At 38.3% G+C, this 18,860-nt stretch overlaps 1 protein-coding gene across 1 annotated transcript in view; it reads right to left on the reverse strand.

Moving 5' to 3' along the window:
- LOC126198944 (microtubule-associated protein futsch-like) overlaps positions 1-18,860 on the reverse strand; it is an 83,023-nt gene that overhangs the window by 28,799 nt on the left and 35,364 nt on the right. Inside the window, exon 5 of the mRNA XM_049935587.1 lies at positions 10,029-10,281. Within this exon, the coding sequence (XP_049791544.1) occupies positions 10,029-10,281 (253 nt within the window). The remainder of the gene's footprint in view (positions 1-10,028; positions 10,282-18,860) is intronic.

Below are 18,860 nucleotides of genomic sequence, written 5' to 3' on the forward strand. Positions count from 1 at the left end.
ATTGCTATTGCACAGAATTTATTGTGATGACCAGTTTCAGCAAACTACATTACCATCATCAGATCTGTAAAGCATAGATGAACTTGTTCAAGCACACTGGAATCACATGTAAAAGGGAGCAATACAATTTCATATAAATATTTCACTCAGTCTTTATAAAATGCATTTTATGTCGTGCCGTATTTCAGCAAGTCAAGTATAAAATAGCTATTATATGAAACACAGTACATATTGCACTGATTATACATGCTCAAGGTCATACAGTAGGAAAATGAAGACTGTGATTCTCATGTGAACATCACAGACATTACAACTAGCCACCAATTGCACTGGATAGTAGTTACAAACAAAATTACACAGTGTCACATAAGGTATAAAGGCAAACTAACAATCCAAGAATGTTACATTGCAGAGATACAATAAATAATCCAAATCACAACACATTAAACTTATTTTTTATTAAAATTTTAAATTCAATTACTTTAAATTTAAAACCACCTTAAAAACATAATAGAAAGCTCTGAACCTTCAATATATTGTTTAATACACGAGTAGGGAAGCTAGTCATATGGCATTTTTGTACTCAAAAAACAAATACAATTAAAATATACATGTCATAATATGCAGGCAGCAACCGTACACTGTTGTTTTCTACCTTGGTGTAGTTAAGCAAACACAAAGGAACTACAAAGGGAACATCAAGTATTCCACTACCACAAACATATCACTACAGGTGCAAGACCACAAAATGAAATCGCTTACTTGGCTTTATACAAATCACAATATTTAAGCTATCAATATGTAGCTTGATGTTTAAGTACTAGCATAGTGCTCGAGGTCTTGTGTGTGTGAAGGACATGTATGACAAGATCGCAGGAATAAGTAGCATAATCCTGAAATTTGCAATGTTAATACAATAAAAATATACTTCTATATGATACAATCAATTATTTTAGTTGTAAACACCATGAACAATTCGTTACAGTCATTACAGCTATACAAATAGGGCTACACACAATTCATACTATATTAAGCTATCAACTTGTAGCTCAAGGTTTAGGTACTAGCACAGTGCTTGAGGTCTAAGTGCGAAATAGGAACTGACAAGGGCAAATGGAACCAATAGCGCAGTTCTAAAAATTGTCATGTTGTGATGTTTAATACTATTATACCTTTTGTAAATTAATAAATACCAAAAGTAAAATGTTATCAGAACTGTCACAATGTACTAATGTGTCACACAATGTCTACGAGATATGTGATGTAAATGCATAAAGCTGATAGCTTAATATACTGTGAATTGTGTATATTTGTACACCTGTTTGTCGTGACTTATTCATGGTTTTTATGAGTATAATAACTGATTTTATTATATAGAAGTATATTTTTATTGTATCGTGGAACTTCACATAGTGAGCATAATTTGTTCCAGAATCTTACACGTAGTGTGAAACACTCATTAAGCTAAGCAGTTTATCCCATATTAATTTAATATAAAATACAATAATGCGTTCCATGCAGAAAAAATACTAAAAATTTATCCTATTCATGCCATTTATTCAAAGAAAATTGTACACACAGTCTTATCTACTTTATTATTCATGATACATAACTATTTCTTTTTTTACTAGGAAGCTATCTACAGTCATTTATTTCTACTGACACTTCAACACTTGGCGAAAGTGCAACACAGCACTATTGTCAAATAAATTTGTAGCATGCATAGCCACTGCTTTATTGGGGTGATGATTTTCAATGTATCATGCAAATGATTTTCCATGTTTTCAGCATTTCTCTTATTGTGCCAGAAGAGTGCTGCTTTGCTGTTACTGCCTCCTCCTCCTTCTCTGAAGAACTCCTATCCACAACTTCCTGCAGTGAAACACACTGCAACTCCATAAACTATTCAGTGTTATTTCTTGGCTGGGACCTTCCACAAGCTCATCATTATCATTGTTGTCCACTTCTAGTCCCATGCTCTTGGCCAAAGACACAATCTCGTTGACTACAGGCTCCACAGGTACTGACTCAAATGCCTCAGTCACATTTGACAACTCAATCCAGCCAAAGCTTCTTCCAAGCAGAAGTGAAATTTCTCTTGGTAACCCATTCCCACACCTTTTCGGTCCTCCTGGGGCAGGCAACAATGTTAAAGTGATATTTCCAAAACTCTCTGAGAGTGAGATTGGTAGTTTTAGTCAATGTAACGCAATGCTGGAAGAGCCCTTTAGTGTAAAGCTTCTTAAAACTAGAAACACTCTGTTGGTCCATAGGCTGGAGTAATGGAGTGGTGTTGGGAGGCAGAAATTGAATGTTGATTAACTGAATTCATCAAGGAGGTGGTTTTGTAGACCTGGAGAATGGGCAGGAGCATTATCCATAACAAGCAAGATATGGAGTGGCAGAGTCATCTCAAGCAAATATTTTTTTGCCAAAGGACCAAAAATTTCATTGATCCAATCACAAAAAAGATCACATGTCACCCAAGCCTTTTTGTTGGACCTCAACGTCACATTTAACCTGCTCTTCTGGACTTTACACTTCCTGAAGGCTTGCTGAGTTGCTGAATGGTAAACAAGCTGTGGTTTAATTTTCAAATCACTGCTGCATTGGCACAGAATAGCAGTGTGAGACGGTCTTTCATTGGCTTGTGACTAGGCAATGCATTCTCCTCTGCTGTCATAAAGATACGCTTTGTCATCTTTTTCCAGAATAGACCCATCTCGTCACATTTAAAAATCTGTTGTACTAGGTAACCCTCAGAATCTATGAGCATGTTGAAGTTGCTGATGAAGTTCTCTGCTGCCTTTGTCTTGGAACTGGCTTCTTTGCTGTGCCTCACAATGCTGTGGATGCTGGTTCTTCTCTTAAACTTCTCAAACCACCCACAGCTTCCCTTAAACACTTCTTCAGCTGCTAATGATCCTGGCAGCTTCTTAACGAGGTCAGTGAAAATCACTCTCGCCTTGTCACAAATGATGTTCTCATTAATAGTGTCACTTGCAATTGCTTTCCATTTATCCATAAAAGGAGCAACCTTTCGACATTTTCCAGAATATGAAACCATTGTTTAGGTACTTTTGCCACTCCCTTTGAAGCATCTGCCTCCTTAATCTTGTACTTGAGGATAGAGCAAATATTTGATTTTGACCAATTGTAAGAGCGTGCTAAATCAGCAACGCACACACCATGTTTGTGTTTTTCATTGGTTCTACATTTCATTTCTAAGGTCATCTTCTTCCTTTTATGATTGGTCTTCTTGTGGCTTTATCCTCAGGGACATTTCTACAAAGGTTATTAAAACTAGCACACAAAAAAACACTGTGTGAACACAAGTTTAAAAAGCTGCAGTAAGATGGTAGCAGAAATAGCGCTAAACACAGACTGCAGTACATACTAAAGACATTGTTCATATGCCCCTGTCGACAATGAAAGGTGTTCATATTGTTGAATGTTTCCCCTGCCACACTCGAATGTCATCCATGTGTTTGATACCATGACCTTGAGCACAATGCTAGTACCTAAACATCGAGCTATGTGTTGATGTCGTAAATATTGTAATTTGTATAAAGCCAGCTAAGTGATTTCAATGTATGGTTACTGCACTTGCAGATGTTCCCTTCCTCATGTTTGTTAATTACACTGAGATACAGAACAACAGTCTATGGTTGTTGAGGCTTTATGCTGGCTGCATATTATGACATGTATATTTTTATTTGTATTTGCTTTTATAATACAAGTGTGACATATGACTGGCTTCACTACTTGTGTATTAAACAATATATTGAAAGAACAGTACTTCCTGTTATGCTTTTTAGGTGGTTTTAACTTTTTATATAAATTAATTTAAAATTATTATAACAAAATAAGTTTAACATATTCTGATTCACATTAATTATTGTTTGTCGGCAGTGTAACATCCTTGGACCATTGATTTGTCTTTATATTTTATGTGACATGACATATTTTTGTTTGTAACTACTACCACAGCTGCCACCTGGTTAGTGATTGGTTGTAACATCTGTGATGTTTGCTTGAGAATCTCTGTCTTCATTCTCCTAATGTACGAATATGAGCTTGCTGCCACCTGGTTAGTGATTGGTTGTAACATCTATGATGTTTGCTTGAGAATCTCTGTCTTCATTCTCCTAATGTATGAATATGAGCTTGTATAATCAGTGCAATATGAATGATGTTTTAAGTAGTATTTATTTTATGCTTGACTTACTGATATACTATCATTTTCATGTTCACAAAGTATTGTTCTATGATATGATGTGGTGTAATATGCTTTTCATACAAAAATCAGTGAAATATACTGCAGCAGGTATGTTATATTCCACGGTATAGTTCATGTTTTGTATAAAATTGTATTATGCCCATTTATATTTGATTACAGTGTGCTTGAATATGTTGATTTATACTTTACAGGTCTGATGATGGCAATGTAGTTTGCTGAAACCGATCATCACAACAAATGCTGTACAATAGTGATCTCGGCTGTGTGAAATTTTACTTCTGTTTCCATAGAAAAGCTGTTATCTTGATGGACCAAGTGTATTTAGCTTGTGTTTGCGAAAGATGTTTTTGATATTTTGTCAACCAAATTTACGTATCTGGCTTCACTGTGAGATATGATGGAAGCATTTAAACAATGTTACGTACATCCTCTCACTTTTTTTTTTATAATTTCTCAGTACAGTTTCTTCCAAAAAATGTCATGTTCCTTTCAAAGATTCCGATGTAAGGACTGGTTAACAATATCCTAGTAATTTAATTCAGTTAACTGAATTAATGGATGTACTAAATGATAATCCATCAAGTGAGTGTGCATTCAGCATGGTTTAGTTGATGGATAAGTGTAAATGCCTTTGGAGTGTGAAATGAAAGGTGATACGCAAGACAGGAATGAATCAAGTAGTAAATCTTATAGGAATGTTTATCCTGCAATAGCTGGAAAGAAACATCACAGTGAAAAGAAGAGAAACAAGCAAAGGAGTTGTATGTTGAAGATGTCTGCATAGATGCTCTCCAGAGAATTAATTGCTGAAACCCTGAAAGAATATTTGTTCTACACAGTTTTCTGTTATAATAAAGTGCAGATTTTGATCCAAATTATTCATACTCATCTAGACTAAACTTATCTCAGCTAAATGGAAGTCACTGCTATACTCTCTTGCTACTGGATGCATTTTATGACTGTGACATTCCTCTTCCAACCAAAGAAGTACTCTGTAATGGGAAGTTAATATAAAGCATTTAACTCCTGCTTGACAAAAAAAAGGTAATGAATTTAATTGTCTGTTCTTTTGTGTACTATGGGAGACTGAGTTCTGACTGCCTACTATTAACTTTATTCGATCAACACACTATATCAGTTAACTAGCTACATAACTAAATAATTTTGCCTGAATGTGCTTCATCATTAAATCACTTGCCATTGGAACAAATTACTGTCTTTGTGTGGATAAGATGTAAGGTCCCCTACTGACAAAAATAGCCTGTCCTACAAGCAGAATCATCTTTCTGCATTTTCTCTATCTTATTTTGATCAGATCTGCTGAGGATCCCGTGTACTCTGGCAACAGTCAAGAATATCTTACACTGCAGCTGCATTGTATTGTATTTTACCAAAAATTATCTCAATAAACTAAAGCTGTCTATTTGCTGTTGCTGAAGTTTACTTTGCATGTTGTCCCACTTCATATATAACTGCTTCAGCAACATACCACTGAATTCCCACACTACCTCATCTCTTGTCCTACTCATGTGCACCCACACACACACACACAGAGAGAGAGAAAGAGAGAGAGAGAGAGAGAGAGAGAGAGAGAGAGAGAGAGAGAGAGAGAGAGAGCCCTTGAGTGGAATGATGTAGGGCAGCACATGTAGAGTGCTCATATCATTCTCTCTGATACTAAAACTCAAATCTTGGCTTCTCATGAACAAGTCTACCAACTGAGAAACCCAAGAGTGCCATACACTTCATTCAGTCAGTATCTCACTCCTACTTTTTGATCTCTACAGAGGATCAACTTGTGTACTCCATCAAATATGCATCTCTGGTATAAAGTAAATTAGTATAGTCTATTTCCAAGAAGGATTAAAGTTTGTTGTACTTTTCCTGTTTAAGCAGTAAATTTTGTTGTTTGTTGTGTCAGAAAGCTTCTGGAAATATTTCCATTGTTTATATTCTGAAATAAGATCACTATTCTGCATCAGAGACATCATTTCAAGATTTATTACAGTGGTATTTGACCACACTGAAGCAGTGGAGCATGGCAAGTGGTATTTGACCACACTGAAGCAGTGGAGCATGGCAGAAAACCATCTATCAATGCTACCAAACCAAATGTGTATTCTGGTTCTTTTGGTAAAAAAAAAAAAAAAAAAAAAAAAAAAAAAAAAAAAAAAAAAAAAACAGTATAGATATTTTAGTTGCAAACTGGCAACTGCTATAATATTAAGGTCCAAAAAATTTATTACAGTTTTACACTACAATGATCAGTCTTTCATATTCTTGCTGTATCACTCATTATCCACAACTAGTAAGCAATTTTGAGGCCAAACGAAAGCTTCCACCCAGATAAAGCAGAGAAGAGAAATATCTTCAATGGGGTTGAAAGACTGAAAGATTATTATAGGAATCAGAGGAATGAATATTTTATGCATAATGTGTGTCAAACAGTGTCATCATAGCATTAAAATGAATGAAGCAAACTACCTCAAGTTCATTTTTTTATAATTTTACTCCCTCTGTCAGAAAAGTTCCAGGACAGTTTTTTAAAATTTTATTTCTAAGTTTGCAATACTAGAAAGGAACAAAGTTGTTTTTATACTATCTGGTATGTATGTAGCTTTGAAATGATATAAGTCATGTGGCTGGGCTGTGCTTGGAAACACACTGTTTTGGTTCTTGGTGCATAGTTATGTTGACACAATGGATGCTATGAGCAAATAGTGAACACTGAGTTCTGAGTTAAGCTCAGGAAAACCCCGATGAGACATGGACAATGGTTAAGCAAGCATTTGCAGGCAAGACACTTTCAAGAAGTTGTGTTTTCAAGTGGCACAAAAGGTTTCCTGTAGGCAGAGATTTGGTGCAATATGATCCCAGACCTATTGCCTTTCTATAGCACGTACCAAGGCAAACATGGAGCATGTAAGGCAGTTATTGCAAAGAAGACCATCATGTAACTGTGCATGTGATATCAGTAGAACTTAATTTGAATCGTGGTGTGTTCAATAAGATTTTGCACAAAGATTTAGGGGAACGGAAGCTTAATGCAAAACTCATCCCTCACACACTAGAATATGAACAGTAGGAGGAAACATAAAGAATTTCTGCTGAACTACAGGATACAGCCAGAGGTGATCCCACTTTTCTGTCAAAGAAATGATGGGATGAAAGTTGGTGCTACCAGTATGACCCTCACACAAAGCATTGAAAGAGCTGAATGGCGGAGTCCTGGATCACCAGCCTCAAAAAAAGTCAAACATCATTTGGAAACAAAGACAATGTTGATCGCATTCTTTGATAGTAAAGGATTAGTTCACCATAAGTATGTTTCTCCAGGTCAAACAGTGAACCAAACTCTTTACATCGAAGTCTTGAAACAATTGCAACAAGCTATTTGACATCACCACTTTGATTTGTGACATTCTCAAGACTGGTTCTTACTGCCTGGCAATGCAAGACCCTATACTATTTAATTTGCTACCAAGAATCCGGCAAGACATTCTGTTATTGCCATCCCACATTTGCCATATCTGTCAGACCTCCCGCCTTGCAATTTTTTTGTTTTGTTTCTGCAAATGAAAATGCAACTGAAAGAAAAGCTTCATCAGGATATCGCAGGCATCCAATGGGCTGTGAAAAATGAGCTTACAATCATCAATGTTGAAAATTGTCTTGGTTGCTTCCAAGACCTACAGAAACTAAAATTTTATTCATGGCTGACAATCTCCATCTGTAAAGCACATTTTAAGAATAGAAATAATAAGTAATAATTTAATAAAAATTTGTGCAGCTGATGACTTATTATTTCTATTCTCAAAACATCCAGAAATTGGTGGTGGTGGTGGTTAGTGTTTAACGTCCCGTCGACAACGAGGTCATTAGAGACGGAGCGCAAGCTCGGGTTAGGGAAGGATTGGGAAGGAAATCGGCCGTGCCCTTTCAAAGGGACCGTCCCGGCATTTGCCTGAAATGATTTAGGGAAATCACGGAAAACCTAAATCAGGATGGCCGGAGACGGGATTAAACCGTCGTCCTCCCGAATGCAAGTCCAGTGTGCTAACCACTGCGCCACCTCGCTCGGTCATCCAGAAATGTTGGCAACTGTGTGTAGATAGCCAAAGGGACTACTTAGACAGCAGCTAGGATCATTATTTGGTAAGTGCATTTTCTATTTTTAAAAGAAACCTACCATGGAACTTTTCTGACAAAGGGAGTATTTTGATGTTCAGTAACATGTATCTGTTTTGAGCTCTCTTGGCTCATTTTCAGTAGTGATGTATAAAGTTAATGCAAAAATATTTTCATGTTTACAGGTACTAAGGACAAGTTGTTGATAATCTAAAGGAGAGGTAGCTTGAATGAAATAAAAGGGTACAAAAGGAAATACCAGATAAGGGAGTGTAGAAAGGAGTGTTGGAGAAATATGAGTGGGAAGAGAAGAGCAGCGATGATGTAACACATCAAGAAAAAGGTAATACCAGAAAGGGAAGTAGAGAGAGAACATGGAGGGGAGTGGGGAGAAACTAGCATGGATTAAGACTAAATGCAGCAAGAGCCATGTGATGTAACTGGAGTAGCAAGTTCATGATGTATTGTCCACGAATATGTATCATTTGATCATTGTTGTAGATGCTTGTCCATTGGCATTCACTGTGGCAGGTCTAGGTAGTTTTTCTTTTAATTTAATTTATTTTTCAATTCATTTTCCATTTTGGCGCTTAGTGAGTGTTCTCTTCATACCTAGCATAGTTTAATATTCTCTCTTTCCCCTCTCTCTTTCCATTATATGAAGTTGTGTTAATGGAAATGGTTTATGCCAACAATGCAAATTCCACCAGTTCTGGGATTGTGTGTTGACAGCAAATGAATAAGACACCATGAACTGTTTCTATAAATTAAAGAGCATGTTTAAGTAGCATCTTAGCTCGTAAGTGAAATGAAAATCAGTATTTTATGGAAATTGTCTACAAGCACCTCTTTGTTTTTCTTTTATCATCATCAGATGTGCTTTGCTGTTTTATAGCATATAATTGTCAGTTTTGTATTGCAACATTTATACTAAAATTAGTTTCATTATTGTGTGATTCTAGAGTAGACTGAAAGCTGATTTTGGAAAAATACTTTGCTTTTCATGTGCTAATCCAACAGAATAACATTATAGTGGTATTCCTCACACATACCCATGTCTGTCTTTGTATTTATATGGCCAGTGAATAGAGTGGTTGATTCTTTTATTCAACTTATCATTCCTATGGCACACATTCACCTTATCTGTTCATTTGTGCAGAGTGATGTAAAATGCTGTAAACTTAGTTGTTGAGCAATTTATTTCCTGGTGAATGTTCGTTTCTGTTCTGAGTGAAATCTTACCATTTCTGCACGTAAACATATAAAACAAAAGGCACCCCACCTGTATTATGCATATTTTGATGTGTGTTTATGTGGGACTGGTTTTTTGAGCGGCAAGGAACTTTAGTCAACACTGATGATATGTTGGTAACAAAAAAGCAAAATATGTGTGGAGATGTTAAAACAAAAATCATGGGCTTAGCTATAAACTGTTTTATTAATACATGCAAAATGGCTGTGCACAAACCAAGAAATGTTAACTGTTTAATAATAAAGGAAGTTAGATAACAAAAGCAATTTAATTCTGCTGTCAAACATCAACATGTAATAAGTTAAAATAACTAAGCAGAGTACCACCAACAATAATTAAAAGATGTTTGTTGCTCCTTCCATAATTAAAATGCGGATGTACAAAGCATTACGGAAAGAGGAATAGCACCTGCTGCTTGCGGCTGCTGATAGTAACTGCTGATGTGGACGGTGAGAGAGACTTTGCAGAGCAGACCGGGTAACGAAGGAACTGAAGGTGTCGGAGCTTCTCTATGCCCTCGAAGATCTTGTGCTGCGGTGCAGATCCAGGGAACAGAATGCGTGTAATCGTATCGTTCGGGTTCGCCGGCTGCCACACGAGCAGCGCGCATATAGAAACTAGATTTTGCAGTGGGAAGGCAAACTCACTGCCAGAGCTTTTCCTGTGGATCATCATCTTCATATTAGTAACAACATAGTGAAAATCATAAAACAGGCACATGAAGTACATTCAACAGCACCAAAAATGTATGCAAAGTGCAAATGGGAGTGCTTAATCACATCCTGACTATGAAAAAATACCCATAACAAGTAATTACTGAGGTACTGAAATTGAAGATACATCAAGAATCTCTTTTATTAAACACAATGAAACAACTGATTGTGGACATACACGATCTGGCTGAATCATTCTACTGTTTGTCAATCCTGGTCCTGGATCCTTATGGTGGTGTTCATGCTGTGGATATCTTCATCTGTAAAAAACTCATTTGCCAGAGCAATGCTGTGCAGATGTGTGTTTATTCACATGATTGAGTAATCTGGACCAACTGCTCGTTTGAAAAGTCACACACATGGACACAGTATCTCATTTCTATACTCCAGGTCATTAATAGTGATTCAATGATTATTGATATGTTATGCCTCAGGTGCATATTTGAGGTGTCTCCCTACACCAGGACACCACCACCACTAACACCACCACCAAACACAAGCACATTGGTCTTCTTCTAATATATTCCCAAGTCAGGTGTTGCATTGCACATTTGAGAGGACCAGAGCTGTTTCTCACTTGTGTCAAATCCCACGGCCCTGATACTTTCTTTGAAAAGGACACAACTCATTTCATACATGTGGTACATAAAATGAGTCGGTTGAACTGCTAAAAATCCTCCCCATAATGATATTTATGATTGTTACTACATGACTCAACTGGAACGATTTATTTTGTGATTCAAGACTGTAATAAAGTGATGGCAAACGTCCTATTATTTTTGTTTGCATAAACGAATGCAACAAATAAAAAATACGAAATTTGACACTATAATAGGTCCTTGAATCAAAAAATACTAACGTAGTCTTGGAAACTTTAGTTTTAGTTCGGAAAAGCACTAGAATATTGTGTCTAAAGATTGCATATTCCAGCCCCTAACCTTTTGTGCAATGTTCCACTGCCTATGGTGCCAACATTAATTCTGGCCACTGCCCAGCTACGAGTAGTAGTTCCCACAGCTGCATGGATTCGTTGCGCTCAGTGATATATAATATTTCGACAGCTTTATACAATTTTATACACACACTTTCTGTAAATTCTGTTGGTACGTACAGTCAGCACGGGCTCAAGACATCGATTAAGCCATGGCCGTTACAGTAAACTAGGGAACCAGAAAATGATAAGTGTTGCAGTGATTAAAAAAAAAAATGGAAGTGTAGAACTTCTATAGTTCAATTCTTTTATCTTGGCGGTTCGCGCATGCCCGCCCAGACGCGGGAAATTGCTGCGTTGCCAGTTGCACGCGCCAAGAGAAGCAGCGCCTTAGTATAGTTCACAAACTTACGTGTAGGGGGGAGCGCGCAGTTTATGAAGTAAAGCCACCACGGCCGCATTATCCCTTTCGCTGCTACAGAGACGTGCTCCCCGCATTCCGCGCTGTGCGCGATTTTGTCATCACCGCACTGCTCGCCTGTGCAGACACACGGTGTTCCGACTGCTTTGACACACTTTATCATTCGATTTCATAAAAACTATTTGGCCCAAAAATTTGATTTTTACACATCTTCTTGACTGATACCTTCCCCCCATAAATGACTTTAGTTTGTTTTAACGTTCAACGCAGTTATTGTGCAGCATTAGATGTAGTAAACCATTGCACGAAATTTTGAAGAATTTGCAGAGGTAAAAAGTCCATAGCGTATACTTTCCGTATGGTCGATTTTAGTTGCAAGTAGAAATTTCAAAAAATTACATTCAAACGAATAAAATTCATGTAGTAAGACACTTCGATATTGTTTTTAAATAAAGAAAATGTTAAGCACCAAACAAGGTCAGAACTCGGAACCTTTCATTTAGCATCCAAACATTTTAACCATTACGCTAACGCAGCTCGCCGTACAATTTGTATCCCGGCGGACTTTAAAATATCACGCAAAATACCGACAAACACTGTTGGTATAACTATGAATTACTCACGTTACGTCGAAGTACAATAGAAAATCAACAATTACTGCTGTTCTTTATTGCGAAAAAGCGGTTAGTGAGAATGATACAAACACCTTTCCTTGCAATCGCCTGAATTAGGAGGCTTATTGCTTGTTTGGTTTAATTAATTAATATAATATGAAGCAATCGGTATAAAGAATGCTTTTTCCAAACTTTCTATGAAAGGAAGTCTGCTATCAAGACATTGCTTTTGTTCAATTACTTTATTTATGACTGAACGTTACTAAAATGGAGACCCTCGTCTGTGCTCTGCACTGGCAACGTCTGACTGTGTTTTGTGACGTCAGGTGCGCAGAACGAACCTAAACTCGGCCGCCGTCGTAAATGACGCGCACTTTAGCATTCTAAACTATAAAAGGCGTATTTATTTGGAAGTGCGCCAATTCGGATAACACGAAAGAGGCAAAGGCCTAGTGCATTCAATACTGATGACAAATTTGGGGATAATCGAATACTTTGTCGATCACATACCGCTACAACAACTGTGTGAATGTGTCTGATGTGGCAGTCTTTTCAACTACCATTAATAAAACACAAACAAAGGCAAGTGTTCAGAGGATGCCTTGTCAATATCGTTTATGACGGCCAAGGAAAAGTCCTCAGTTCAGTTTTCCAGGACAACGAAGCCAAACGAAACAACGTTGGGGCAAGTGGGAGAGTAGAGGCGGCGAGTTCAGTGACGAGGGCAAGTATTGGTATTAAAAACTGATCGAAAACCCTATTAACTCCTGAACTTAACGATTTTTTTTCAAATTCAAAAATAATATTTTTTTATTAATGAAAAACACCCTACAATGAATGATATTGCGTGCACACACATAAAGGCAACTTTCTAAGCTCAAATTAATGAGTTACAAAATTTTGAAAATGCCGAATAATAAAGTTCCGAGTATACTCGTACACTGGACTTGGACTAAAATATCCATAAACATTACATCCTCTTGCTTGTGTGTAGCTACGAAGTGTAACCACGTATTTCACAATGATTTCCTATGAACATTAATCTTGGAGGCGCTGACTGGAGCACAGTGGATGTAGTTATCGTGTGCCACTGGCAAGCACTTGTCGCTCAACTGGCGAACTGTTGTCACTTGCAGATTGTAATCAAGTAGTATCACATTCTTCTTCATTTTCTATGCTGCTAAATTCAACATCAAACTCAGTACGGTTATAGTAATCCTTCTTTTGAAAGCATTGCCTAAACGACAATAGACGAGACAGTCCGAAAGCGCGCGTTTTGTTGCCTAGTATCCTAAACTTCACACAGCAGAGACGATATCTAGTAGCAACCACCTCAACCAAAACACGACAACCACGCAACAAATGTAGAACCAGATGCTCTCTAGTGGCCGGACACGCAACTATCAGTGCTGAAACCGATGTAAGCAGGATTAAATTTTTCCGAAGGTGACTTCTCAAGTTGCCTGAGTAAACTCAGGATTTTAGGTTTCCATCAAAATAATAAAAATGAGATAACTCGGAATTTTATGTTAAGAACTTTAAAAAGTTTGGTTATTTTTTAATAGACCTGTGGTGGTCTGAAAACGTGTCAGCCTGACAGTGAATATGAGAATTTATTTTAGCAACATTATCTTCTTTAACACCCTTCATCCACCAGAATTCCAGTGCAAGGGTCACAAAGTACTCAGCTACAGGTGCGACCGCTTGTTAACTGGATGAATAATGGTGACCAACAGTGAAGATTTTGAGTTATGAGAAGGCAAGGAAATCTGAGAGAGACAAAAATGTGGGGAATAGAGCAGATGTTCCAATATCCCATACTGCAGATCCCTCAGTTTTCCCACTGCCAAGAATATTTTGTGGGTAGGTGCTTTCTCTTGTTGAAAGACGACTTCTATCTTCAACAAAATAGATACTATTCCTCAATTTTTTGCAGCCAGATCCGTCAGGTGATTACCTTAATATTCATCACTTATTGTTTCACCTTTGTGAAATTACCCAATTAACAAAACCACTTTCATATTACAAAACATCGATGCCATGACCTTTTCCACCTTTGAAGCTGGAGAACCGGCTTCTGCCCACTCTTTCGGTCGTTATTTTGATTCTGGTGTGTACCAGGGAATCCGTTTTATCCAGTACCATATACCGACGCAGAATGTCACCTTCGTTTCTGATTCTCCATGTGCGATTCTTCATGCAAAATGTAGAAGACACGTTCTTTTAAAATCCTGGCAATTTCACGCACCTTTGTATGTTAATCTTCTAAGATTATATCATGCATTTTTTTCTACAGTTTCTAATGCGCTTGCACTCTTCGGATGTCCTCCACGTTGGTCATCTTTGACACTCTCACGGCCTGATTTTAATTTGGATGCTCATTTGTTTGAGGCGGAATTTGTAGAAGAAGAGTCACCACACTCCTTTTTGAATCTCGCATGAATCTAAGTTGGCGTTAAACTTTCTTTAACAAAACACTTTCCACAGCACGATTTTCTCCATTATGAAAATCCATGAAGTGCATCTCGTCCAGAAAATGTGTTATCTCCAGCATTAGCATCGTTTTGTACCTAATTCAAGAATGAATAAAGCTGTGCTCAATGGAAAGAAGCAATGTTTTTCCTTGCGGATTTGTTCGATATGTCACATGACCCGCCGTTTCCCTTTGAAAATTACGGATTATATTCAAGACAGTGGCTTCTAATATGGTCGTAATGCTAGCAACGTAGCTTCCCAGTTCTCTCTGACTAAGGCTAGGCGCAAATTGAGAAGCGTATAGCACGTGTGACGTGACACGAAACTACAGCGCGACACGCACGTACCGCACGGGTCACGAGGGTCCAGCGCATATTGCGACGCGTACACCATACTTCGCACGCGCCGACTGGCGACGCTCTGCGCTGACTGAACAGAAGCGAGCGCAACCTCTTATCTTTCTCAAACGATTTTACAGAAACTATTCTCTGAAAATATATGATTTTTGCCTTACTTGTAGCGTTTATATGTCAGCTTCGTGCCCATCACCTCGCTAATGACCATTCTTATTGTGCTGTACACATTTTAGTAAGACACTGCGCAAAACCCAAAAAGTTTGCAACGAAAATTAGGGGTCGCTATGGTTTTGTGTTTGGTGGGTATGACACCATATGTTGCTGCGTATGAAATTTAGCTAACATGCTGAATTTTTGTTTAGACTTGGGAGGAGATCTCTATCTGCCTCCGATCTCGAGAAAATGGATCCCATGTAGCGCGCTCACTTGCGATCTCACTACCCGCGAGAATGAAATACTCGCAATATCTCTCTTATCTCCTAAACCGCTCGAGACATCGAAACGAAAGTTTGGCGAATGATAGCACACAAGGAGGAGAGTGTTTTGCCAATTATTAAACACACGGAACTTTCTTATCTATGGCGATATATCACTACTTATACTACTTTTTTTTATTTATTTCACTCCAGTGACTGTAATTTTTTAAGAGTTAGCGTCACCTAGCGAAACAAGAGCTTCCTAGTATGAAAATAAACATGAAATCTCTTCTTTTATGTTACTGCAAACCGATACCATGAGGTTTTTCGTAAGCTATTGAGCTCTGCGATTGCCGATTACTTGTTTAATGAGGCCCTCCGTTTCGGAATTCTGTCTCAATAGCTGCTGTGAGATGAGTTTGGCAAATTACATTGTGACCAAGAAAGTACAATTAAACCAGTCACCAAGAGAAATATGGCCTTTACTCATAAATGGTGATGCTTCTTCGAATGAGAAAAGGTTAACAACTCACACAACAGCAGATTGGCAATTCTGTTGGAATTTTGGTGGAATCCCCGTAACCCATCGTATTTTTAACACTGAGCGACTGGAATGGAAACTTACCAAAGGATTTTATTCCTTCTCTTGATCTGAGCAGTATTAAAATAATGACGAGCGTTCCTTCAGGCGGAATGATAGGCACATGCCAGATACTGTTTACTCACCTAGGGCTTGCCAAACTGACAATGCGTGATCGCGAATAAAATAGTTGTTATTGAGAAAAATAAACAATTGATCCGTCGCACAACACAATGGTCAGTGTATTGTCAGCAGCGAAGGATAATGCGCGCGACAGGAATGCACAAGCTAGCCATGTGTGCCTTGTGAGATGGAGTTCGAAAAACATTATCATGAAAGTAGATCTGCCTTTGTCAGCAGCACTTTCAACAAATTAAATATATCTAATAATAATACTCTTTTAGGATATTCCTACTTTCCTAATAATACCGACCATTTTCTTCATTTGTGTAGCCTGTTGTTGTATATTTAGTTTATTAATGATGATAATGTCCATGCAACAATTGAAATGCTTTTTCTCATCACGGCGAACCAATTAAAACATTGTTATTTGTGACTGCTTTTCGACTGTTTCTAGCTTGCAGTGGAAATATGTTGCTCACATGCATGTAGTACAGTGTGTCTTATTACATTATTACATACATATCAGAGTAATCACAGTGAAACTTCTATACTTCAGATCTTGGACGCTTTTTACCACAAGCACAAAGGGATCACACCTGTGGAGATTATCCCCTTCTAAATTTTTGTAATAGATCGTACAGATACGCTAGCTTACTAGCACGAGAATATAACCTTGCTTTACTTTCCTGCCTTGATTCTTAATCACATGATTTTATAATATTCCTTGCTTCCTTATTCGCTACCCTCTGTCCCTTCTTGCGATCTGAAAACATCACAGGAGGCATATGGTGCAATTCCAGCGGCCAATGGCTCATCAATTACTGAAGTATACATTTTTCTTGACAGAAGAAAAACAAAACAAAACTATGCAGATACAAATAATACAAAAAAGTATAACGTGCTAACGAAGAAAGCTGGAGCGTTTAAATGGCGAAAAACGAGACACTACCCAAAGGCAATAAAATTCAGTACACAGTAAGGCAAAATTCATCGTATTGGCAATACTACCACTGCTGATATGCGCCGTTCCGACGTGGGCATATGGCTGGGCTACTTTTCCGCTCCCCTCCTCAAATTTCCCACGATGCTAGCGAGGCAAGCGCGACGCGAGAAACTGTGCCTCAACCACAACGCCGCGCGACCTGGCGCAGGCGCGTGTCGCGTCCCAGTCGCGTCGCGTCGCAATTTGCGCGGTCCCAGTTGAACCTGTGATGTTACAAAAACGCGCGCTGCGCTGCGTCGCGGCACACGCGCTATACGCGTCTCAATTTGCGCCTAGCCTAAAGCTATGTAAAGCTATGCTGGCGCGCGGAGTGGCCGCGCGGTTTGATGCGTCATGCCACGGACTGCGCGGCCTTTCCCGCCGGAGGTTCGAGTCCTCCCTCGGGCATGGGTGTGCGTATGCGAGTTGTTTTTAACTGAAGTTTCTTTAAGTAGTGTAAGTCTAGGTACCGATGACCTAAGCAGTTTGGTCCCTTAAGAATTCACACACATTTGAACATTTGTTAAGCTACGCTCAAATGGAAGAAACATTTTTCTTGTTAAATTTTCTATCCGTTTGATATGACCCTTTCATTTGAAAAGTATGAATTGCATTCAATAAGGCGGCTTCTAAAACGGTTGCGGTGTTGGTAACATAGCTTCACAGCTATTCACTCTCTCCTAACTCAAACCAGTTGACTTTAAAGTTGTTATTATTCATATGTTTTCATTTTTTGAAGAATTGTTCCAGGCCAATGGACCATTCTGTATTAAAGTTAGATTTCAGTTTGTAGTTTATCTTGCCTATCTTTTGCACTTGTGCTACTTTGACAGAAAATTTTATTTTACGCCTTTACGTGGTGTACATAACCTGCTATCTATACAGTGTGCTTGGCTATTATAGGTAAAGTTGAAAGGGGGTGCATAGGGAGGGAACGAACCTTGATATCTGGAAATCAATGATTTCCCGGTACCGTCCCGTTCCTTACATGGCCGACTTACGGATCATGCGCACCTACATTTCCTGCTACGCATGCTATTTGGATGATGTCCCTTATGATGAAAGTTGCGTGTGGAATACATGCATGATGGTGCACTGGCACATTTTCATTTGACTGTTCGAGAATACGTAGCACGAATATCCAACAAGTGTATCCGTCATGGCATCCTAGAACCCCCAAATCATACCTGCTGAATTCTCTATTGAGGGGATATTTACAAGCTTTGGTATATTCCATCCTTGTTGATAGAGCCGATGAACTCGGGCAACGGACTGTGGATGGTTGTCAATGCAATCTGAACAGGCCTGGGGTATTTGAATGTGTACAGGTATCGATGCGTGCCTTCACAAGAACGATGACCATATGGAATACTTGTTATAATGTGCTTGCCCTCAAGTGCATATCAGCAGTTTGGATCTCCAGGGACTCAGTTATAAGGCAATCGTATCCTCAGCTGTAATATGTTGTATCTGGGACACATCGATTTCCGGATCTATGTTTACTGGGATTATTTGCTTCTTTATTGTCCTCTACTCCCCCTTTCATTTGTACCTGTAGTAAGTTTAACAACGTTGTATTATTAAATGGTTGCAATGGTCACCCGCTTCCAGGTGCTGACTGCCTATGTA

Source organism: Schistocerca nitens, chromosome 8 (genome assembly GCF_023898315.1).
Source record: "Schistocerca nitens isolate TAMUIC-IGC-003100 chromosome 8, iqSchNite1.1, whole genome shotgun sequence".
Classification (NCBI taxonomy): domain Eukaryota; kingdom Metazoa; phylum Arthropoda; class Insecta; order Orthoptera; family Acrididae; genus Schistocerca; species Schistocerca nitens.